The sequence below is a fragment of the Cibotium barometz genome, chromosome 58 (genome assembly GCF_041138505.1).
Source record: "Cibotium barometz isolate CiBa-2024 chromosome 58, ASM4113850v1, whole genome shotgun sequence".
Lineage (NCBI taxonomy): Eukaryota > Viridiplantae > Streptophyta > Polypodiopsida > Cyatheales > Cibotiaceae > Cibotium > Cibotium barometz.
Window position 1 is genome coordinate 10,188,779 of NC_141103.1, and position 26,761 is coordinate 10,215,539.

Consider the following 26,761-nt stretch of genomic DNA (forward strand, 5'->3'; position numbering starts at 1 on the left):
ATGCAAACCTCGTCTCGGAATACTTAAGAAGAGAGAGGCTTAACTTCTTGGAAAACTCGTGCTGCACCCTATGATGGTCGAGGACAAAGGTCACTATTTTGTTGGCACCCTCAATGATAGGTGCAACCCAATCCAATGCCCCTATGTCTTTGATAAGGTTGTTGAGGCAATGGGCCATGCAAAAGCACACGGTGATGCGAGGATAAGTTGCTTGGAGAATTGTCCTGGTCGCCCTATTTGCCGGTTCTCCATCCGCACATATGGCAATGACATTCTCTGACCCCACCGTCTCTAGTGTTGTTGCCCACTCCGCAGCAAGTATCTCGGTACTCTTCCCCATCCCGGAAGCATCATGGGAGTCGACAAAGTATGTCTCCCCTCGTGAGTAGGCAACAACTCCATGGATGGAGCGCTTTCTAGTGTCACTCCACCCATCAACGACAAGGGTAACACCATTTTCAGCCCATTGCTCTTTCATGTGGTTGGCCGCCACCTCCACGCTTGCCTTCTCCTTGTCAAGGAGAGAGGTGCAGATGGTCTCCAAAGAGGGGGGAACATAAGAGGGTCCATACTCCGCTATCAATTTGCACATGGCCCGAAAGTATGGAGATCTATCCAAAACACCATATGCAAAACACAAACAAAATTCAGATTTTTACCATCATTTAGTCTTTTAAGTTTGTCTTTAGAGCATGATATTTGCATTTTGAATAGTACATGAGCATAGTGCCAAGGACTTACCGTGCCGCCCGAAATGCTATGTGGTCATGAAAGAAGAATCGTGCCACCGCCATGTCCACCTCCTCTTTCAATTGAGGGTTCCAATTCTCATCAAGAGTACTTTGGTGTCCCCGGGAAGCGGATGCCTCTCTTGATGAACAAGGTACATGCGGCGTTGATATCCTCACAAAGGATGTGGGGTCGACGGCCATTTGAGGATTGCGTTTTGCCAACTCGGCCGCCTCATAAACCACAAGCTTTTCAAGGAGCTCCTTCTTCTTCTCGACTGAAACCTCTTTGCAAAATTGCACTTCGTTGCCGGGCTCATGCAAGAAGTGAGCACGCACTTTGTGGGCACCGCCGGTTCGCTTGTAGCCGCAAAGCTTACATACCCATGGTCTTGAACCACCCCCTTGACCGTATTGCGAGCACTCTACCTCATCCCACCAACTCCATCGTCGATGTACGGCGGGCCTCCTCCTTTGTGATGGAGCGGGTGTTGAAGTGGTGGAGGCGGCGGCGGACCTGGGTTGAGAAGAGGAAGGGGTTTGAGAAGAGGATGCCATAGTGATAGAGTAGAGCTTGAGATGGATGGTAGAGCTTGAGAAAGAGTCAAGATGGAGAATCGGAATGGAGATGTTGGAGAAGGAGAGCTTGGACAATGGAGAGGGTGAGATTGGAGAGGGAGAGCTTGGATGTTGGAGAAGGAGAGCTTGAAGAGGGTGAGCTTGGATGTTGGAGAAGGAGAGCTTGAAGAGGGTGAGCTTGGAGAGGGAGAGCTTGGATGTTGGAGAAGGAGAGCTTGGAGAGGGTGAGCTTGGAGAGGTTGGAGAGGGTGAGCTTGGAGAGGGAGAGCTTGAGCCTTGGGTCTTGGAGAGGAGATGGCTTGAGGAGAGCATGGAGGTCTCTTATATAGAAGAAGAGGGCAGCCATGTGGGAGAGAGAGACTCAAGGAAGAAGCCTTGGAGACTTGGAGGAGTTGTGCATCACCAAACGGCTAGGACAGATAGCCGTTGGCACCCCGCCAATGGTCAAAACTGCCGCCAACGGTCAGTTTGACCGTCCTTGTACGGACAGGGAATGCCGTTCCCGTACGGACAGGGAATGCCATTCCCGTACGGACAGGGAATGCCGTCCCTGTACGGACAGGGAACGCCGTTCCCGTATGGATAGGGAACACGTTCCCGGCGTCCCCATCCCTCAGTCAGGCAGTCATCCTCCCCGTCTCTCCGTCCCGCCCCCGTCCCACGCATTCCCCGTCCCTAGGGCCCGTTCCCCTCGTTCCATGTCACTATGTGTAGGATACAAAATGGACGTTTAGCGTGTATTGCTAGTATGACCCATCTGTACTACATGATGCATGTTTGGCAGTTTCTGTTGACTCTAATGTATGGTATTTTGATAGTGGTGCTATAAAGCACATTACCTCACATCGTGATATGTTAACTTGTCTTGAGGCTGTCTCTAATGGGAATACTGTCACATGCGCTAATAATGCTTCTTACCCAGTGAAGGGCGTTGGTAAAATTATGCTTACTGCTGCAAATGGCAGCGCTTTCATACTTTCAGATGCTTTGTATGTGCCAGGGATAAAGAAGAATCTATTGTCTGTCTCTACGCTTGCTAGACTTGGATTTGTAGTCAAATTTATGGATGACAGATGTACTGTTCATGATTTGACTTCTGGTGATACGATTATTGCATCTGGCACCTTGTTTCGTGGGCTGTATAGGCTCAATTCTTATGACAAGTGTGTGGAAGATTCAGCAAATGCAGTTTCTGATGAAAAGGTAGTTTGAGATACAAAACTATGGCATGCTCGTTTTGGTCATGTGAACTTTGCTAGTTTGCTGCGTTTGCAGAAATTTGATGTGGTTGCTTCATTGCGCCCTCTTAAGGCACCATTGAAACATGTTTGTGAAGGCTGTATTTTGGGCAAAATGCAACATTCTGCGTTTCCAAAGGATGGTTCTGTGCGGGCCACTCGCAAATTGCAACTTGTACATAGTGATGTATGTGGGCCTATGCAAACTCCGTCAAACACTTGTACTTCGTGACTTTCATTGATGATTACTCAAGGCATGCATGGGTATATCCACTGAAGGCAAAGTCCTAAGTGTTTTTGTGCTTCAAACAGTTTTTTCTTATGGTTGAACATGTATCCAAGTGTACTGTGGGCACCCTCCGTTTTGATCGAGGGGGGGAGTACTTGTCTAAAGAGTTTGATGCATTTCTGGCTAGTCGTGGGATAAAACACCAATGTACAATGCCGTATATCCCTCAGCAAAATGGTGTTGCTGAGAGGAAAAACAGGTCACTTATGAGATGGCACGATGTATGGTCAAGAGCCAAGCTTTGCCACATGCGTTTTGGCTTGAGGCTGTCATGTGTGGTGCATATGTACTCAATAGGTGTCCCACTAAGGCCTTGCAGTCTATTACTCCATACGAAGCTTGGCATGGCAGGAAGCCTTCTATTGGTCACTTGCGTGTCTTTGGTTGCTTGGCCTATGCTTTAGTGCTGCCTGTGCAACAACGTAGAAAATTGGATGATAAGGCTGTCAAATGCATTTTTGTTGGTTACAATGCTGAGAGTAAGGGTTACAGATTGTATCATCCATAGTCAAAGCGTATCTTGATTAGTCGAGATGTTGTTTTTGTGGAAGATGTTGTGCAGCCTTTGTTATCATGTACCAAAGAGACAGGTGTGAGCTCACGGGATGTATTTGATACATTGTTGCCTCTGTTGATGACAGGTGGGAATTTAAATGTAAGTAATGAGGCAAATATTCAGCCTATGCAGATTTCAAACGACATCATAGATCAGCCTATTTCTGATGCAGATTTACAGGATGTAATTTCTGAGGATAGGGCTGAAAATGAGCAGGCTAGAAATATGCCTAAATGGCTGGTGCAAACCTTGCATGATAGTAAAATTGATGCACCTATATCTAGTCGTACTCGTTCAGGTTTTCAGCATGCCTCTTATGCATCAGATTGTTATGCTTTGGCTGTGTCTAGTATGTGTGAAGAGAAAGAACCTCTTTCATTTGATGAGGCACAAAAATCAGATCATTGGTTGGCTGTGCAATGCAAAGTGAATATGATGCTATAATGAAGAATGGTACATGGTCTTTATGTGATTTGCCTATTGGTAAAAAGGCCATTGGATGTAAGTGGGTTTTTAAGTTGAAACGAAAGCCAGATGGCAGTGTTGATCGCTATAAGGCTAGACTTGTTGCAAAAGGTTATGCTCAAGAAAAGGGCATTGATTTTGATGAGACCTTTGCTCCCACTTGTCGTATGACTATCATTCGTAGCATTTGTGCTTTGACAACTCATAATGGTTGGAATATACATCGATTGGACATAAAGACTGCGTTCTTGAATGGAGATTTGCATGAGGAGGTGTATGTATTGCAGCCTCGTGGTTTTGTTCAAAAAAGGCAGGAAAACAAAGTGTGCAGGTTGAAAAAGGCTTTATATGGTTTAAAGCAAGCTCCACGAGCTTGGTATAAAAAGATACATGTATATTTGACTGCACATGGTTTTCAGAATAGTCCAACAGAAAGCACTTTATATGTTAAATGTGTGGATGATGTACATCTAATCATTGCTCTCTATGTCGATGACATGCTGCTCACAAGACCAAATGAAAGTCATATTGCTGATTTTAAGGCTGATTTGAATGCCTCTTTTGAGATGTCAGATTTGGGACATTTGCATCATTATTTGGGGATACAATTTAAGCAGTGTGATGGAGGTATTGCTTTGTGTCAGACAAAGTATATTGAGACATTGTTGCAGAGATTTGGCCTTGAAGATTGCAAGCCTATTGCTACTCCAATGGAGGAAGGTTTGAAGTTGAGTCTTCATGATGCTAGAGATCACTTTGATGTCACACTCTATCAGACAGCTGTTGGTTGCCTCATTTATGTATGCATTACGAGGCCGGACATTTAGTTTGCAGTCTCACATGTGAGCAGGTTTATGCATAGCCCAGGGTCTCAGCATTGGAAGGCAGTTAAACGCATCTTTCGCTACTTGAGTGGCACTATATATCATGGGTTGTTTTATCCCAAGGAGGGATTGTTGCCGCCAGATTTACATGCTTTTTCGAACGCAGATTGGGCTAGTTGCTATGACACAAGAGTGTCCACAAGTGGTTTTTGTTTCATGCTCGGTAGCTCATGCATATCTTGGTTGAGCAAGAAGCAACCTACTGTGGCCAATTCTAGTTGTGAAGCTGAGTACAGGGCAGCTTTCACGGCTACGGTTGAGTGTGTGTGGCTCAGACGACTTATGGCTGACTTGGGTGTTGGACAGGTGTCTGCCACCTCTATCTTCACTGACAATCAGAGTGCATTGGTAGTTGTGAGAAACCTAGTTTTCACACTCGCACAAAGCACATTGAGGTGCATTAACACTATGTCAGGGAGAGACTCTCAGCAGGAGAGATCAGCTTGGCCTATGTGCCAACACAGGACAACCTTGCCGATCTTTTCACAAAGGCGCTTCCTCGTGAGAAGTTCGAAGCTTTCCACAAAGCTTTGGGCTTGCTCCCCTTTGTGGACTGATCTACTTCAGGCATGGCAGTCCCCTATACATGAGTGCCAGCTCTCGTTCACACCATCACTCCCTATAGGCAGTGATATGTGTGAACACACTTAGGACCACCGGGGCACTTTTTCCCTCTTTAGGAGGTTTTTTTCCCCGGCTTGTATATATGCCCATCCTTCTAGGGCTAACTTATCTTTTGTACATTGACATAATCTAATACATAGTGTGTTGTGTGAATTCTTGCTTCTTCTTCTCCAAGCTTTGTGTGCTTTCCTGCACCCTAATTCCAACATCTCAAGGTCAATTAACATGGAGTAAATTATAAAATTAAAAGTAGTAGCTTCTTTTCTGCTAAGACCATATATGTACTGCTTTTGTACACCATAAAGAATAACCCTCTCAAGTTTAAGTAAAGTGGAGTAAATCATAACATTAAAAGAAGTAACTCCTATTCTTCTAACAACATCTAGAACTCGGTTAGACTGTTTCATATTATTGTTAATCGTCACACAAACCACTATGAAAAACTAATACTATAAGCCCAGTGGTCACTCAATTGTGATTTGAAGCCACTTAAGTGCTTGATGGCAATACAAACCGTGAATTTACACCTATATAAACAATGTCTTTAGGTTTAAATTTTTACTAGGAGTTCATTGTAATAAATGGAGTACTTTCTTTTTGTCGAGTTCAATTTTCCACTCATGTAAGCCACACAATGGCCATCTTTTTACACAATGTGAACAGCACAATCAATGTCATCTACAATAACAAAACCAAGCCATCCCAAGAGGCTAGATATGGCTATATCAACTTCTCTAGTTTGGAGTTTAATTTTACCTAGATAAAGTAACTAAGGTGGTAGAAAAACTTGCCTGGGGCTTCCTAGCTTGTAAAATGTGATGATTCTACGCATAGGTGGGGAGATAAGTCATCTAGTAGGAACAAATTTTGTAATTTGGCAAATAACGCTTCATACTTTTTTGAAGTACTAGCCTTATCCATGTTAGACTGGGTGTAAACGACAACATATTTAGCACTCTTTCTAATATGTCATTTACTTGAATTCCATGGTGACATGTTTAAGGATTGGTGTGAATACATCAATTTATGTTTGTAGAAGAGTCAAGAAGGTATTACCACAAAAAGCAACTTTGAGAAGCCTGCACGTAAGAGCACCAAGCTTGCGTGACCACACTCCAAGGAAAAGGTCATTCGTGAGACCTATACTTCTTGGAAAAAAAACAGTCCCCTCATGGGAGGATTTCTAAGTTTCTAAAAAAGCAAGCAAGGCTTTAGCCTTTTTTCTTTTGTGAAAAAAATAAATCTTTTATGCATATTATTGCCCATTTTATAAAGTCTTGGGTTTTTTTCCCTAGTCATGGAGGACCTTTTTCCCTAGTCGGCTACCTTCATATGCGCATATATATAGCTGGCTTGCCTCCCTCATTCTTCATTGCTTGCTTCGTATTGTTTGTTTTACAGACCCTCACATATGAGGTTTTCTTCCCTCTTGCTCTCGGGACATGTATTCCTTTGGATGATGATGATATCGAGAGCAGGTTCTCACCTGTGTTTCCTCTCCATCTCTCTCTCTCACTCTCTCTCTCGTGTTTCCACTTTTCCTTTTTTTGTTGCACATTCTATAACCCCTCCCCTTGGGTTTGCATAACACCAATAGCTTTTGGAGGTCTTGTCAGAATGCACAAGAGATGATGATCGAATTTGGGAACACAAGAGCAAACACAATGCAGAAAAAATAGCACAAGAGAGGGAGAGAGATAGAGGCATGTAACTTTGCTCTATATACACAAAGAAGATCCTGAATACAAGACAAAATGACAAGGAGCTATGGGGCCATTTTATATGACCCCCAAACAGCAGTCGGCCTGCTATTAGGGCAGCCGACAGGAGCATGTCACCAGGACTAGTAATAAACCAGTCGGCCAATAGTACTGTGTATAGTAGGCTAGCACCAAGAAGGTGTCCACACAGTCGACCAACATCAGTAAACAAGAATAGCTGTAGTCGGCCAACATCAGTAAACAAGAAGGTGTCCACACAGTCGGCCAACATCAGTAAACAAGAACAGCTGTAGTCGGCCACATGCTAAGACATCTTGCCACCTCAAGGCTGCCACCCAAACCATAGAAAAAGCGAGGAGTGAGAAAAAACAAGAAAACACCTACAATGGGTGGGCACACCCACAACAGAGGCCTTGGTGTCCACATAAAGACAGGAGATGACTTCTAACACCCCCTCTTAGCTCTTGGCTCTAAAACCAACCACAGGGAGTTTCTTTGTCCCGAATACTGCGAGACATTAGAGCATAAGTTACTTGTTCAGTTTCCTCTGACTAATGAACACAAGAACCACCAACATTAGTACTGGAAAGTTCCTGCCAAGTTCTTCCATCAATTGGCAAGCTATCCACCATCTGGTCTCGAAAAGCTTGCACCTACAACGTATCCACACTTAAGTGGCCATTACCAGACTGCCACTCATCACAAAACTGAGGACCTGGGAGGAGAAAGAGTACTAAAAGCTTGTAAACTCCATTCTCCACTCCCCCTTCCCAAACCACCTGGCTTGTTGCTTTGTCTTGGAGAGCAAACAAAATGCTCATCAACCTCCACCGGTACGCCAGTCTTGCAAACCTGATGCACTGACAATAGATGAAAACCAAGTGACAGAACATACAACACCTGGGAGGAATGCTTCCCCTCCCTCTGCCATCTGAAACTATCTCCATCCTGCCCTCACTTTGTGAACTGGGATAGTGGATGTATCCCCAGTAAGAATGTGACCAGAATACCTGTAGAGATCCTGTAAATCTGAAAGGGAAGGAGCCATGTGCTTGGAAGCACCAGTGTCTAGAATCCACTCCTGAGTATCTGTTTTGCGGAGAATCCTCCAACCTCCTTCTTGTGCCTGAAGAAAATGAAACATCGGTGTCCATCATCTCCAGGTGCACAAAAGCCCGAGTTGAAAGATCCCTGCCCCCTAGGGGTGCTAGTAGCGGAAGTAGCACTTCTTGCGCGGGGCAAGATCTCTCACTCGAGGCCTCGCCCATGGATATCCAGACAAGAGACTAATCCCTTGGTTCTTCAAAAACCAAACCCGAAAAAACTTCCCCCTACTGGAAAGCAGGGGCGATTCCTCCATGAAATTTGTACTCTAACGTAGTCAGGGTCATTACTGACCAAACTGATCCGACTGAACCTGTGAGTCACTTGGTCAGATCAAGGAAGAAACTTGCACTTGGATCATAAAAACTAACGCTTTTTTTCCCATCGAGAGGCACAGTCGTTGATTCTTTTTGTTATGGATCCATCACTCCAGCCTAACCCCATCGAGTCCCATGGGTTAGCCAACCGCCCTAGCCAACCGCCCAACCACTGTAGTGATGGGATCCAATTAGGAATTTTGTTAGGTTTTGTCCCGAGTACCACGGAGGAAAAGAGTTCCCAGGCCTCCTAGCCAGATATTCATGCAAATTTAATGCCAGTCACGCCACTTACACACCCAATATGAAAAGAGTTCCCAGGCCTCCTAGCCAGATATTCATGCAAATTTAATGCCAGTCACACCACTTACACACCCAATATGAAATTACCTTTTTCACCGATTCAGCTATCTTTAAAACAATCATTTAATGAAACCATAGTGTCACTGATCATAATCCTCTAAAATATCGGGTTGAATCCTAATTTCCAATCATTCCTTCATCGGTGTACTTATGGCATCATTGGCAACCAGAATGCTCACCACCTGCTGTCCTTCACAGGTCTTTTCAATAGTTCCTAGCTCATAGTACCCGACAATATATTCACTTATAAAAATCAAGATGGAATCTCCATTGAAGAATGAAAGATCAACCAACAGATCCATATAAAAGAGCCATGGACTCATCCCCGTTGAGGACTAGTAAGGTCAATCAACCAGATCCATGCCCGGTTTTAGAAAACAACTCTTACTCTTTGTTCCAATATCTTCCCTAATGCACGTGTGGGTATCTTCGGTGACCCAGAGCCCGAGCACCGTATGGTCAGCACCCTCTAGGATCCTTCGCAGGTCACCTAGTGCTTCACTCATAGGCCACTTCCTTGGTCCCTCATCCACTGTACCGGAAACTCACCATTTAAATCATCCAAGACCTCGGCCGACCTTGCTATGCGAGACATCCTCCGTTGACTCTCCAAAGTCGGCTGTTGCAACTTTATCAGTTAGGTCTCCATGACCTCATTCTCAAGACGGTCAAAATGCTTCCCCAACATTGTTGACATAAAACAGTCATTTAAAAACAGGTCATAAATACAATTGCTATAATGAACTCTCGTCTTTCACCTTGTTCCACATTTACTTAATCCATATCCAATTCATATGTATTTCTATTCTCATCCAATCACATCATTTTTCATCTCATCACATCTTTCCTCATTTATCCTCATCACATCTCATCCACTCAAATCTACCCATATTCACATCCCATCACACCTCCTTCATTTACATCATATATCATTCATTCACATCTATCTCAATTTACATCACATTCATTTCACATTGCATCTACCCATATTCACATCCCATCACACCTTATTCATTTACATCATATATCATTCATTCACATCTATCTCAATTTACATCACATTCATTACTTAATCCATGTCCAATTCATATGTATTTCTATTCTCATCCAATCACATCATTTTTCATCTCATCACATCTTTCCTCATTTATCCTCATCACATCTCTTCCACTCGTATCTACCCATATTCACATCCTCATCACATCTCATCCACTCGCATCTACCCATATTCACATCTCATCACACCTCATTCATTTACATCATATATCATTCATTCACATCTATCTCAATTTACATCACATTCATTTCACATCTCATCTCATTCATCCTTATCCAGATTCACATCACATCACATCTCATTTATTCACATCCCATATCATTTATTTACATCCGATTCACATGACCATATCATTCATTTACATCCGATTCACATGACTACATCTCATTCATCCACATCCTAATTCACATCACATTACATCTCATTCATCCACATCCTAATTCACATGACCACATCTCATTCATCCACATCCTAATTCACATCACATTACATCTCATCCATTCACTCACATCGACATCACATCCTTTCACATACACATCCACATCCATTCTTCGACATACACATCCATTCTTCCACATACACATCCACGTCCATTCTTTCACATACACATCCACATCCATTTCCATTACTTCACATCTTATCACATCTTATTTTCATCTTATCACATCCATTCACATCCTAATACATCTTGTCGCATCCCATTTACATCTTATCACATTCTATTTTCTTCTTATTACATCCATTCACATCCATCCACATCTTATCGCATCCATTTCACATGCTATTCCCATTTAGTAGCTTTCTCTAGTTTGATTTCGATAATGGGACTTTTTTCTAAATTTCTACCAATTGCTTGGCCTATTTAAAGGTTCCTTTTCTCGAACGACTATTTCTATATTCCTTCTCAATTCCTCAATTGAATTATTTTCAATATTCCTCTTTTGAATAAAAGAATTCATGGGATTTACAGAAATCAGTTCTACCCATATTTCAACTTTTGATAAATATTCCTCTTTTGAATAAAAGAATTCATGGGATTTACAGAAATCAGTTCTACCCATAATTCAACTTTTGATAAATATTCATAAATTGAATTATACTAAAAATCTCTTCTTTTCATTTAATTTCTTGGATCTCCAATACCATGGAAATTTCTCTTTTTTGCATTGAATTATTTGCATTCCAATGTCATGAAAGTTTCTCTTTTATCAAATCAATATTTCTCATAATAAAATACCCATTAATTCAGTATGCTAGGAATTTCTTTTTTCCCATCTAAATGATGGAATTCCAAATGTCATAGGAATTCCTCTTTTACCATTTAAATATTTCTCATAGATAAAATAAATTTATCTAAAATTGATCTTTGAATTTAAATAAAAAACCCATTAATTTTAATATGCTAGGAATTTCTCTTTTCCCATCTAAATGATGGAATTCCAAATGTCATAGAAATTTTTCTTTTACCATTTAAATATTTCTCATAGATAAAATAAATTTATCTAAAATTTATCTTTTATTTTAAATAAAATACCCATTAATTTTAATATGCTAGGAGTTTCTCTTTTTCCATCTAAATGATGGAATTCCAAATGTCATAGGAATTCCTCTTTTACCATTTAAATATTTCTCATAGATAAAATAAATTGATCTAAAAAAGACCATAAACCATACTTTTGTGCTAGATTGCTTGATTCTTTAATCAATGTAGAGGCCCCAAACCAATCCATTGGTTTGGTATGTTGATGAAGACTCCAAGGAAGATTGAAGAGAGAGAGAAACTCCAATCTCTCCAATTTGTAGAGGATTTTTAGAGGATAATAGAAAATATCATTATTTCAATATAATACTAACATGGTATCGTTTTTCTTTTTTTTTACAAAGGACTAAGGATCTATTTATAGGTGAGGGAGGCCTCTAACCAAGTCCTACTAGTTTCTAGAATTTTCTAGGTTCAGTTTGGCTGAATTTGGACAAGATTTGGACCTAGTTTGGCTCCCTTTTGATTTGGTTTAATCCAGGAGAGAGAAGAGATAAAAATATCACAATATTTTTGAGTTTAAAACTCCACACACATGTGAAATAGGCGCCTCCTTGAAGAGCCCCCTTCTCCTTACCAAGGTGTCAAAGTTGAATCATTATACCCAAAATCTCTCATTTTTTTTAGTAATAGTCATAGTTTTTTTATGAATAAACCTTGTACTCAGTCAACTCTTCATCTTAAGTGGACATTTACTCATTTTTGGATATTTTTCTTTTATAAATTAGATTTATCTTGTCCTTATACTTGGATTGATTCTATTGGCCCATACGAACCTTAATTGGACCATAATCTAAATTTTTTTGAAAATCTAGATCCTTAGACTAAGGTCCTTTATACTTTTTTTTAATTCATTCCAAATGCACATTGAAAAATTCTTTTTGAATTTCTATTTCAAGGTAAACCATTTTAGATACCAGGAAGATTTTCATATCCAAAAATATCTCAATTTTGGATTACCTCTCTCTAGACATTTTCTCTCTTCAAGTCAAAATAGGGTAAAATAGAATCTTTCTTTTATTTCAAAGAGGAGAATGATTACAAGAACAGAAGGGGAGGTTCTTACACCTGTACACCTTAAAAGCTGGAGTGAGGAATCTTACATGAGTCTTCATGATTTCTGCTGAGGAATCTTCACCCTTCTCAGTCTTCCGCTTGGGACACTACCTCCAATAGTGGCCTTTCTCGCCACAATCATTACACGTCCTCTCTGCCTTTAGATTCTCACGGTCAGTGATTGACAAACTTCTTCTTAGAAGACTTCTCTGATGAAGCCTTCCCTTTGCGTGCCCATGCTACGGCCTTTCGACTGTTGGCCAGTTAAGGCCTCTGAACATTCACCCTCAGGAGGGTTCGTGAATCATTCCTCTTGCTCCAAGACCATGGGCACAAGCTCCTCCCATGTGATAGTGTTGAGCCAGCGGTAATCAAAGACAAGTAAAATGCTGAGTACTGAGAGGGCAAGTGCGACAATAACATTATGGCCATGTCCTCTGATGATATCTCCTCCCCAGCCTCCTGAAAAACTTCCTGCTGAAGAGCCTGCAACTTGTTAATATGCTCCCGCATCGTCGACTTTGGAATGCTCATAACCCGCATCTGTACTTCCAAGGAAATCCTCTTCATGGGCGATACCTTGTTGTAAAGAGAGGCCAAATGCTACCTTATACCTCTGGCCAGCGTCATATGCTTTACATGATTGATTACCTGTGGTGTGCAGTTGAGGAAGATAAACGAATGGACCTTGGCATTGACATGATCCCACATCTGTACATGTGCCTCCCCGGTCCTTTCGGATCAACAGTAAGTCCCCTTTCTCTACTTCTAGCCGTGGAACCCCAACAACGACAAAGTCAGCGAGGTCCTAAGACTGCAGAACAGATTTCATCATAACCTTCCCTATGCCGTAGTTGCTCCCGTCCAACTGACGATCCACCGGGAACCTGGGGAGTGTAGGGATTTTCACATGCCTCTCGGCCATCTCTAACAAATCTACCATTGAGCGGGGATGTACTCTAAAAAAGGGTGGCTGGGTGGGAACAAGTGGCTGTCCACCAGCAAATCAGCCCGCCGTCCTCTTGCATCTCCTCTTCCCAAACAGTCCTGTACAGTCCACCAATCAGCAACACAATAGTCCCTGTCTTGCTCACACAAATCCCAAGAATAATAAAGATCCTAGGGCTCTGATACCATGTCAAAATGCGTAGAGGAGATGATGACCAAATCTAGGAACACAACAGCAAACACAACGCAGAAAAAATAGCACAAGAGAGGGAGAGAGATAGAGGCGTGTAAGTATGCTCTATATACACAAAGAAGATCCCGAATACAAGATAAAATAACAAGGATGATGATCTTCCCTTTATTATGTGCAGTAGCCTGATGCTCTCTCTCTCTCTTTCTCTTGTATATACACTTAGAAGAGAAAAAGCAATAGCTTTTCGAAAGCTTATGTGATGTAAGAAAACCAAGCCGTTCTTTGTTATCTTCAATGCCCACACTTATTTTTTTACAAGCCTGACTCTTTTCTCTCCATTTACAAGCCCGACTCTTTTCTCTCCATTTACAAATAGAAGCCAAAGGCTTAAATAGCCATAGCGTTTTACCAACTTTAGCTTTCTAAAAACTAATTTAAAAAAGCTTGGAAAAAGCACTTCCAGGCTTTCTCGCTATTATGGCTTTCCAAAAAAAATTATAACCTTAGCCTCCTTTAAACTTAATCCATAAGATATTTACAAGATAACAATGATGGCATCTGATGTAGAAACTAGGGAGGAAAAAGATTGCTCGCCACCACTGATGGGAGTTTATCAGGGATCCAAAAAACCCAACACCCAACCTGATGCTGACGAGATAATTCTAAATGGAAAACAACAAAGACCATGTAGATGAACATGGATGTGCACACACTTCTCCAGCTAAACGTGCATTAGAAACCGAGCAAAAAATTCTATCACACCATGTTCCCCTTTGAGAATGAATGGATTAGACTTATAAGATGTGATCATAAATAGATGCTTTTCTAATGGAATTGGTGATTTACTATCAATGGAAGTCAATGTTTGTGTCACTTTCATATAAAGCTTCAAAGAAATCAAAACCATGCAGATCGACTTGTGTCACCTCATAATTTCCTTTTCCTCACCTTCTCAATTAACACTCCTCATCATTTTAACCATTCCCACATTTCATCTTCTTAATTTTTGAGAGCTAGCTAAAGCGTGGGGATTCCCTAAAAAGATTATATGGTGAGTGAGAATAAAAAAGGATAAAACCATAAAATAAAGGTATAAAACTATAAACAAAATACATAAAACCATTGTGACAAAACCATACATTATCCAATTTCCAAATTATTACGAATTAGAACGTGAAAAAAATATACATTAACACTTTGTATCTACACAGGCTTATGGAAGAGAGCACCAATATCTTTTTGGAAGAGCAAGGAAGGAAGGAGATCAAGAGTAGCCAAGGAAGAACAAGATTATATTTTGTGTATAGGGTTGTGACAGTAGTAGGAGGGGGAATCTATTTTTTTATAGTATGGAGCTATACGTTCGGCTAGAGCCATGCGTGTAGTAACACTTGTAGCCATGCAGAGAACCGTACCATGTTTGGTACCTATGATCTCACTATTGGCACTACTCTTAACTAATTTCTCTTGGTTGTGCAATCACACTCTAGTGGTGTAGGTCCCATGCATGAATGGTGATATCTCCCAACTCACCTAATAGAAACTTCTCACAAGGCCAAGAGGGTAATGCATCTTTACAGGTCCCTTAGTCGCTTCATCTACTTCTTTTTCTAATGGTAGGAGCATCGCACCATAAGGATACCACCAAAAATAAATTGCCTTGATCCCAATCATGGACCGCTTTTGCTGCTCTTGCCCAAGGTCAATTGATTTAGCATGTCACAAGAAACTTTGGTGGGGAAGGAATCTAGAACCATAAAAATAATAAAAAATGTTAAACTGACAATAGTGATGGGTACATAGTGTACTAAGCTTAGTGGCACGACCTCCATTTGATCTGCTACTACCAAAGGTGTGCATCTAGTAACTTTTTGCATGATATTCATACCTGAACTACCATCCACTATGATGCTAGGAATTTGGGTACCCTTCAACAAATCTACTACCCTAGGAATTTGATGATGTAATTTGTTAGTGTGGTGAAGCACAATCCGGACTACTAGGATTGAGTGGAGCAGGACCTCACCATCACTATCATCTTGGTGTAGCTACATAGCTTAGATTCTTACCACTACTAGATGCGACCTCCATTGACTTTGACAAATGAAGTTCTTTGACTAACTAGATTTATGAAATCCTCTCCATATTGGGGGCATGGAGTACACATTTGGAATATGAAATCCTCTCCATCTTGGGGGCATGGAGTACACAGCTGCAAGAGAGTAATCTTGACTTCTAGGTTAGTAATAAAGAGGATCTCCCATTTTGCTTAAGATGGAGGGGTGGGGCTAGCTTCTTACAATTATTGGCTATATTTGGGGTTGTAGGTAGCATTTGAGGTGCTTAAGTGTGAGTTGAGGGATTGGATCCGAGGTGGGGTGCAATCAAGATCTTATAGTGCATCTCTATAAGCTTGTTCCACGATCATAGAATTCATAGGGGGATTGGGGAACAGATAAGAGAGATGATATATTCCTTATGATTGGATCACTACTGGTACCTCAAGAACTGTACTAGATATTGGGACAAATGTTTCCCCAAAGTTGGTAATGGGCACCAAAGTAAGTAGGGAGGAGAGGCCTAGGGAAATCTGGTACTAGATATTGGGACAAATGTTTCCCCAAAGTTGGTAATGGGCACCAAAGTAAGTAGGGAGGAGAGGCCTAGGGAAATCTGGTACATCTCCAAAGAGAATCGACCACGACTCCTTAAAGCCTTAAATTTTGCATTCTTTAAGGACTTCTTTTAGTATTGCTCTCAATCATGACTTTAAAAAGCCTCAATTGTAACTCGAAAGAGCCTTCAAATCATGTTGGAGAAGAGAATCACCCTAAAAAGACTCAATTGCTTCATCTACTTCTTTTTCTACTGGTAGGAGTATCGTACATAAGGATATCACCAAAAATAAATTGCCTTGACCCCAATCATGGACTACTTTCACTACTCTTGCTGCCCAAGGTTGATCGATTTAGCATGTCATAAAAAACTTTGGTGGTGGGGAACGAATCTAGAACCATAAAAATAATAAAAAATGTTAAACCAACAATAGTGATGGGTACATAGTGTACTAAGCTTAGTGGTACAACCTCCATTTGATCTGCTACTACCAAAGGTGTGCATCTAATAACTTTTTGCATGATATTCACACCTGAATTGCCATCCACTATGATGCTAGGAATTTGGGTACCCTCCAAAAATTCTATTACCCTAGGAATTTGATGATGTAAATTTGTTAGTGTGGTGAAGCACACCCCGAACTACTAGGATGTGAGTGGAGCGTGACCTCACCATCACTATGATCTTGGTGTAACTACATAGCGTAGATTCTTACCACTACTAGATGCGACCTTCTCATTAATTTTGACAAATGAAGTTCTTTGACTAACTAGATTTATGAAATCCTCTCCATCTTGGGAGCATGGAGTACACAGTTGGAAGAGAGTGATCTTGACTTCTAGTTTAGTAAAGAGGATCTCCCATTTTTCTTAAGATGGAGGGGTGGGGCTAGCTTCTTATAATTATTGGCTATATTTGGGGTTGTAGGTAGCACTTGAGGTGCTTAAGTGTGAGTTAAGGGTTGGCTTTGATGTGGGGTGCAATCAAGCTCTTATAGTGCATCTCTATAAGCTTGTTCCACCATCATAGAATTCATAGGGGGATTGGGGAGAACAAATAAGAGAGATGATATATTCCTTATGATTGGATCACTACTGCCACCTCAAGAACTATACTAGATATTGGGACAAATGTTTCCACAAAGCTGGTAATGGGGGCACCAAGTTAAGTAGGGAGGAATGGCCTAGGGAAATCTAGTACATCTCCAAAGAGAATCAACCCAACTCCTTAAAGCCTTAAATTTTGCATTCTTTAAGGACTTCTTTTAGTGTTGCTCTCAATCATGACTTTAAAAAGCCTCAATTGTAACTCCAAAGAGCCTTCAAATAATGTTGGAGAAGAGACTCAATCACAATAAAAAGACTCAATTGCATCTCACACTCAAAAGATTCAAAATTATAGAGAATTACAATAATTAAAAATTTATAAGAAAAGTAAAATTTAAATATAAAAGTTTAAATTTTAGAATTTTTAATCCAAATTTAAAATCACACATGTTATTCAAAGGTTTAGAAATATAAAGGATCATAATGATTATAAATCTTCAAAAAATAGAATAGTAAATATAAAAAAGGCTTTTATAGTTTCAAAAAAACATGTCCATTCAAATCATTAATTAAATTTTGTTGATTGTTCATGCCTCTTGATAGTATGAAAATCCTCAAATAGTATAAGGATTCGAAAAATAACACCCCTAGAGGAGCGACGATGAACCTTGGCATAGAGGGACGTCATGTAAGTTGACAATAATTTTGCCTCATTTCGAGTATTTGTATCTCCCAATCCCTAAATAATAGGAAAATTTTAAAGTCCATAATTGTTAGGATCTTGAGGATCTCCATGACTCATTCCTTCACACCTCTTATCCAAACTCCATCATTTTGACCCTTAATTTTGACTTCTATAAGATAACAGAAAACTTATAAAATTGGCACAAATTGGCTTTTACCCTTTCTTTAGGTTGTTTGTATGGAATCAAGATAGCCAATTAAAAAATGAAGACTGTTTATAGAGTCTATACTATGCATGATGGAGTTCATGGTTTATTTGCACAGTGAAGGGTGCTTTATGGTATTTTTTAGCCAGGCCGGGCCATGTAGAAGGCTTCCAACCACAATTGGTTTGATCCTATACAAAGTTTCCAAAAAAATACAAACCACACGAAGGGGAGCATCATCATGAAAATTATGAAGCAAAAGTTGTAAGGGGGAGAGTTTTCTTTGAATTGCAAGGCAATGTAAGGATGGATAGATTTGTGTTGGTTTAGGGTAATGGAAGTACCCTCATTTCCATGAACAACTTTCATCCAAACACAACTAGAAGGCTAACGATTTCGCCCTCACATTATTGGTGCGATGAATGTGGATTAGCTCTAGCTCGTGAGAGGGGCTAAAGATGGCTTGTTGTGCAACCATGTGTTCAGTTATGGAAGAGTCCTTCTATGGAGATGGACTAAAGATGTAGAAGCATTCATTTAGTATGTGAAGATGAGGTGTAGACACTTCTGTATACATGAAGATGTAAGCAAATCCTCAAAGCACAAATAATTTCCATTTAATTCTATGGAATTATCAAGATAATGCCATAGACTATGGCATTATCAAGATAATGCTTACACTAATAAGCATAATGCTTTCATTAATAAGCTTCATACTTAGATGTAGTAGCTAACGGTCACAACGTTACTATTAACTTTACATTTATGCTTATTAACCCACTTTGTACCAATGGTCTTTTTACTATAAGGTAAATTTGCCAAATAATTTCTATTTAATCTTATGTCATCATGAATCATAATACTTACCCTAATAATGTTACCATTAGCTTTACGTTTAAGCTTATTAACTCACTTTGTACCAATGGTCTTTTTACTATGAGGTAAATCTGCGAAATACCAAGTATCATTTTTTAGGATGAGTCATACTCATCTTGGAAAGGCTTGCATTAATGATCATTTTCTTGTACTTTTTCAGAGAAAGCAAGTTTCCTTTTATTGCATATACTAGTATCAAGAGCACGATGCACAAAAAAATAGATACATGATGAGAACCCACATGTGTCCTGCTAGACAAAGAAATAGCTAATTTTCTATCGAGTAATGTCTGCACCAATCATTTTGGCATACTCTTGGGTTCCTACTATATCATGCATTATCCACAATTGCCTCATCAATAGGCTTATGTTTGGGCTAAAAGTTTAACTAATTTTCAATTGGTATATGGGTTGATTTGCAGCAAGTTGTTGTTGTGAACTAAGTTTTGAACAAAGATAATATCTTGACTCACCAAAATCATTCCTGTGACACCGAATGGTGGAGTCTATACACTTTACTTTTTGAATGTCTTACCATCGAGCTCATTGCGTTGTTACTGAGACGTAAGAGTGTAATCAAGATAACCAAAAACATTCCAAGCTTCATAAGGGGTAATTATCTGTAAGGCCTTGGTGGATTTGTTCAGCACATAAGTGGCACACATAATTATCTCCAACCAAAAAAGATGAGGCAAATCATGGTCTCTAACCATGCAACATGCCATCTCTATGAGATGTCGTACTCATTTTTCAACCATATATATATGAAACTCCTTTGATATATACTTCCTTCCTCAAAGAATGACCACTTAATATGCAACACGTTATAGGGTATACTTTCTCTAACTAAGAGGAGATAACTCAATCTATGACAAATCAGAAGAAGATAATGAGACGAGGAGGTGAGGGCTAAGAGAACCTATTCTGATATACCAATTGTTAGACTAGTGACAAAGATAATAACACACACATACAAATGCAGCAAGCAAGAAGCGATAGAGAGAAACATAACAGTCAATGTAGATTGATGAGAATGAATGAAGTACAAGTTAAGTGACACAATAAGATCACTTACACATTCACTCATAAGAGTATGTATAGATGTGCGAGGAAAAAAAGATCATAAGAAAGAAAAAGGTGGCTTGGCTCATTATTAGCCTTCATCCACACACAACATAGATCATGGCTGGATACATTTCACAGTACCATATAGATGGCTACATACACTTCAAGACTATGGGTAGAATAAGCATGAACAATTGAAATATATGGTTCATGGGAATTCGGTACCTTCATTTCCGGGAACTCCTTTGATCCAAAAAACAACTCGATTGCTAACAAATTTCGCCCTCACACCGGAACTAAGTATCCACGCACAAACCGTTCACTTGCATATTCACCCAATAATTTTGTTGCATTGATTTTTGCATGCATCAGTGTCCTAACTTCTAAGGTACCTTACACCTCTGCTCTGCCTCCTTGCGCGTTACCGCGTGCCTCTGTGCTCTGGCTTCTGGGACGAAGACACCACTTGCTATAGAGGAGCATTTATACTTGCTTTTGTGCATGAAAAACTTGGTTGTTTTGTGAGAAGGTTAAAAAGTGTACAGCCATTGTAAATCTCATCATGTTTTTGTGGTGCTCTAATTTTTATTTTGTTTCTGCACTTTCTGCATTTCAGCATGCAAAGCATACTGGAACGCTACGTAAAGTGCCGAGAAGATTCCGAGTCTACTGACAATAATAATTCCTCAGATGTGAGTCGATTTCCTGATATGTAAATTTTCTGACTATAAGAATCTTAGAACTGGCATGATGAAAGCGTAGCTCACAGACGTCTTCAATTGAACAAAACGTGATGCTCACTCTTCCTAGAGTTCAACAAAACGATCGTCAGTGATCAGGAAAATCTTATATTGTAAGGGCAAAAAGCCACATCTGATCCGCGTGTTGTGATGCTGCAGAATACGGAAAAAGATAGGTTGGCTCAGTACACTGAAAAATTGAAAACGTTGCAAAGGTACCCTCTCATAAACGTTGCAAAGGTTACTGCGGGATGATCGGCTATATTAACCTTAACTGTAACTGGGTCTAACCCATGCAGAAATCTCATTGGTGATGATCTAGAGCGTCTGTCCCTGAAAGATCTCATCCACTTGGAGCAGCAAATCCATGAAAACCTGGGACGTGTTCGTGCAAAGAAGGCAACTGCAATCTATTTGACCTAATTTCTTTCTCATTTGGTATTCTGCTCAGGACATTCTGTCTTTGTTTTGTCATCTGAGAAATTTCCATGCTATTCCATTTGTTTATAGGAGAATTTACTTCTGGAGCAGTTCGACGAGATTAAAGAAAAGGTACACCCCCCCCCCCCCCCCCCACACACACAGGGTGGGTTTATTATCATCGGGATTCGGTGGAATGCCTAATACAGTCTGTATACAGTTTGTATAGAAGATGCTAGCATCCCCTGATGGCATTACAAAAAAATAAATGATCTATTAAATGGCTTCGAGATTAGCTAATGCATGAAAAGATTCAGACCATTGGGTTCTAAAATGCTTCCCTATCAGCGCTGCATGCTAACTCGGGATCACAGAAATATGGTTATAAAGCCAAGAAATGATCTTGTCTTCTGAGGGTATAGATAGTGAACCCTCCATGCGTCCATAGAACATGTTGAGATGATGCTCATGTGCCTGGCTGATTTGTGGTTGCTATCTCTTTGTGATCTCCTCTGTGGCTGCGAGCCTACCAGACACTGGGCCTTCATGTAGACTACGCCTATAGGATACCGATGTCTCTTGTGGTTGGTTGACCTCAGAATTTCTGTGCTTTGAGAAAAAAAACTTATTTTAAAACCAATCAAAATAAGACAACTCTTAATCCTATCCGGTTTTTATTTCCTAAATCTCTACTATATGCCGAAAATATATAGAAATCATTCCTTAACCTTAAAATAAAGGCTAAAAGTCTCAGCCAATTTTTCTTAATGTGGCCAGTACAAATACACTAGAATAAAGTGTTTTTTCGAGCACTACCTCACATGGAGAAGCCATTTACAATGGCGGCGTATGACTCCCTCAATATATGCAAACCAATCCTTAGAAAGAAAGGAGTGTTTGGTTACTATCTTCCCACATTCAATTGTCCTTTTTTATAAGTCACTTCTATGCTCATGAACCTTACACAGTTGGAGGGCCAGATATTTGTGGTAGCTTGTTAGTGTGTATGGATGTACGAGTGTATGCTCAATGTGTATGTGTGTGCTTTTTATATACATAAATACATACATACATACATATATATATATACATACATATATACATATATACATATATGTGTATATACGCATACACACACACATATAAATATGCATGTATATATGTATGTGTGTATATATTATGCATATATATATATGTATGTATGTATGTGTGTATATATATATATATCTATATATCTATATCTATATATCTATATATCTATATCTATATCTATATAGATATATAAACACTATATTCATGAGTTTGGAAATTTTTCAACTCTCATTTTTTGAATACTAAAAAGGTGGGACCTGGATAACATGCCTATAAGTTTTTCAAAACCATATCATGTAACCTATTGTTGGAAAGCGCTTGGAAAATGGAATCTAGTGAGCTATAGAGCGCTCAATTTGGAGTAACGGTGTTCAAGTTATGATTAATCCAAAGATTTGACCACATGTCCCAAACTTATGGAAAATTTCCATATTCCCCAATATGGTGTTTATAGATATATAGATAGATATATAGATATATATATATATAGATATATATAGATATATATATATAGATATAGATATATATAGATATATATATATAGATATATATATATATAGATATATATATATATAGATATATATATATAGATATATATATATATATAGATATATAGATATATATATATAAAAACATCCACTGAAGACCCAATGGGTTTAGGAGACCTAAAACTGTTTCAAAATTTAAGTTTAGAAATATGGAAACAAAAACTACCAAACAAAAATAGGCTTGCATACAATGAAGGTCTATACAATGCACAACATCTTTTACCTCATATTCATCACCAACTTCATCCTCTACTTCATGAACTCCTAATTGAGTTCCTGCCATTGCCTACTCTTTCTTTAAGTGTGAGCATCACCTTCCCTCTAGACTGTAGCTAAGCAATGAGCTTTCATTGATATTCATGTTACTTGGTTAGAGGACAAATTTAGGAGTTTTGGGAATTATTCGAGTCCCATTTCTTATAGAATTGGTTGGAAACTCGGTACTTTTGTGTAGTTTGCGTTAACATCTATTTGTTGGTGCACTCTTTGTGCCATTAAATTATATCTTGACACAACTATTTGGCGTATCTGATAAAGCCACCTTGAGGTTCTGGAATGCCTCCAATGCTCCTGGAGTCATTTGAATCTTTTGCCTTCTTGTCTTCACTCCCTTTAGCAGATCAGTGAGATCTGTCGAGAGGTCAGAAAACTTGTCGATGTGGGTGGAGTATGCCTGGCATATACCCACAAAGGATCTAATGTCATAGGCTATCTGAGGTACTTCCCAGTTGACAATCTCGGCCACTTTAGCTGGATCAAGTCAAATGCCTTCAGCACTAATTATGTATCCCAAGTAATGCACCTGGAACAGATAAAATTCCGACTTCTTTTCATTGATGTAGAGCTCATTGTTGCTTTCCAGCAACCTAAGAACTTTCTCCACATCAATGTCATGCTGCTTAACCATAGCTGAAAATACCAGTATGTCGTCCAAAAATATGAACACACACTTTCCAATCAAATCTCGGAAAACACGCATCATCATGCATTTAAATGTAGTTGGGGCTTCGAGAACACCTTTGCTCCATTCAGCCTCTCGAGAATATAATCAATTTGAGGCATCGAAAATCTGCTTTTATTGATAGTCAGTTCATTGAATGCATGATAATTGACACATAAACGGGAAGACCCATCTTTCTTCTTGACAAATAAGATTGGTGCTGCAAATGGCAACATGTTGGGGCGGTTGAAGCCAGATTGCAATAATTCTTGGAGTTGGCGGTCCAACTTCGATTCCATTGCCTTGGAAAGGCGATACGGAAACTTGCTCGGGGATTTCGAGCCTGGGAGGAGGTCAATCTTGTGGCCCTCCAGTCTCGACGGGGGGAGCTGGGGGAACTAGGGAGGGAGACTGTATTGAAGAAAAATCTTCTCAAACTTTTCATGGAGAGCCGAGTACTTCTTGGAAGCACTGGCCACCGTCTGGGCTATCTAGATGTATATCATCACACACTGTGCGCCTTTCCTGACTGCTCGCTTAGCCTGCAAGTGGCTTATGAGCGAAAAGTTTGGAATTCCTGGCTCACACTTAATGGTCACTAGGGCATTTGACACATTCTGATTGATCTGGAACGTGTACTTGTCCCACTTGACATCTGGAAGAAACTTGTCAAACCACTGAATACCCAAAATTATGTCTGCTCCTACAAGAGGGGCAACCATAAAATCCCGCACAAATTCTATGCCTTGAATAACTAGCTTAGCACCTAGAGCTTCATACTTGACGGTCATTGTCATGCCTATGCTAAAACCCTCAACCGAAGTGAGGTCGAAACGGGCACGCCTAGCGGCCTGTTCCGTGAATGACCACATCCTCCGTGCTACTATTGTCAAACAAGACAAGGACTCTCTCGCCACCTATGTAGCCAAAGGACTTAAGACATTTATTACGCTCATACTCTTGGTCATGGGCTCCCTTCTGCTTATCTTCGAGCTCCCGGCTAATAATTGCTCGAACTGAAGCACTGGGGTTTGAAGAACTAGGGGTAGTCGCCGCCGCTGGGGTATGTGTGGGAGCTGAGCTCACCCCACGGATGCTATGGAGGCAACGGCAGTGGGCTTTGGAGGCTCCTTAGGACAATCCCGAGAAGTATGTCCTTTTTGTATGACAAAAGAAACATCTACCTGCCTTCTTGTACTGAGAAAGCTCCTCAACACTCAACTTGCCACCTGTCTTGCTTGCCTCCGCTTTCTGGTCTGGAGTAAGCTTAGACACATTGTTCGAGTTCTTGGAGCCAGAGGCTCCCGGGCTCTAGTCCTGGGGAAGACCCCATCTGGTTCTAGCCTTTGCCCCCCGAGGTGGTAGCCCTAGGAGAAGCCGGCTGGGAAGTCTTGGGCTTGCCACCATTATGTTTCATTTTTCCACTCTACGCAAGCCAGAGTGCATCTTCAAAGGTGGCTGGCCGAAACATACGCACCTCCCATTGGATTTGCGTGTCAAGGCCATACAAAAACTACCCTTTCTTGTCCAAATCAGATAAGCCTAATTGCAAACATAAAGTTGAAATTCTATTGGAAAACTAAAGGACTCGTTGCGCGTTTTAGCGTGCTCCCTTGAACTTGTCTCTTCGAGTCGCTTCAAGGTAGTGGACAAACTTGTCCCACTACCTAATCTGGTGTGGGCATGAGCCCACTGATTCCACCAAGGAATGGCCTCACCTTCCAAGTACCAACTGGCTAAGATCACTCTGTCCATCAGTATCTGTTTCTCTAACTGGCGATGGCAAAGTAAGCTTCAAACTGATGCAACCATGAATAGAGAGTTGTCGGATCGAGTTTACCATTATACTTACTGAAGTTCATTTTCTCGAGAAAATGATTCGAGGGCACCGCCGGTGTCAATCTCACGTCCAAAGCTACTAGGTAACGCTTGTGCTCCACGTGTCACATGGCTTCGTCTTCACGTTGTCGAATCTCCAATGCATGCATCTACAACTCAAGTAAAGAGCTCGCGGCTAGGGTTGTGACCCCGCGAGAGGGTCCCTGTGTTGAGGATCTGGAAGTTGGGATACAGAAGGAGATGGAAAACGTGACGCTGGAGAATGGGTACGCTGGAAAACGTGACGCTGGAGAATGGGTACGCTCTTTTAAAGCCAAGATCTATGCCTTCTGATGTCGAACTTGGTCTGTGGGGAGCGATTGCTTGAATCATCTACTGGAACATATCTATAACACTCAAGCCTTGTGCCCTAGTTGGGCTACCTAGTGCACTCTGGTCCCATGGTTCTTAGTCTCTCTCATCGTTGAAGCTCACCATAGCAAATGCACTTCCTTTTCGGAATGCAATTTGACCATCCACTATCTGTGTGGGAGACGTCCGAAGGCTTCTGGAGGATGAAAACCAACCGTCCTTCGAGGGACAGGAGTCACTCCGAAAAGGATAGTCCACTGGCGTCCGACAACCAACCACACGAGCGAGAAAAAATTATGATTTCTTTGCTAAATCTTTGCACTTGAAGTAGGCTCTGATACCACTGTTGTTGTTGAGAGAGGGAGAGAGACAAGACAAGAGACACCACATACGCTCCACAAGAATAAATCATATTAGTCATAAGTCACATATATATAGGCAAGACCTAGAGTGAGTTAGGGCTAGCTATATATAGCTCCAACACTCCCATTCAAATAAAGATCTCTAGTAGCCAGTAAAAAAACTGACATCCTACACTTAAATGTACAATGCCACCGTAAAGTCCATGTGCAATGTGCTTCTATATACAAAGTACAAAGAATAAATGTGCATGATGTGAAGTAATGTGTGAAGTGTCCTAAAGTCTATAAGCTATGTACAAGTCTAGATAAAATTGA

At 40.4% G+C, this 26,761-nt stretch overlaps 1 protein-coding gene across 1 annotated transcript in view; it reads left to right on the forward strand.

Moving 5' to 3' along the window:
- The window catches only part of LOC147605884 (MADS-box transcription factor 23-like), a 105,470-nt gene that overhangs the window by 67,002 nt on the left and 11,707 nt on the right, over positions 1 to 26,761 (forward strand). The window contains exons 3-6 of the mRNA XM_086792578.1: positions 20,771 to 20,846; positions 21,054 to 21,109; positions 21,194 to 21,293; positions 21,405 to 21,446. Coding sequence (XP_086648704.1) covers positions 20,771 to 20,846; positions 21,054 to 21,109; positions 21,194 to 21,293; positions 21,405 to 21,446 — 274 coding nt within the window. The remainder of the gene's footprint in view (positions 1 to 20,770; positions 20,847 to 21,053; positions 21,110 to 21,193; positions 21,294 to 21,404; positions 21,447 to 26,761) is intronic.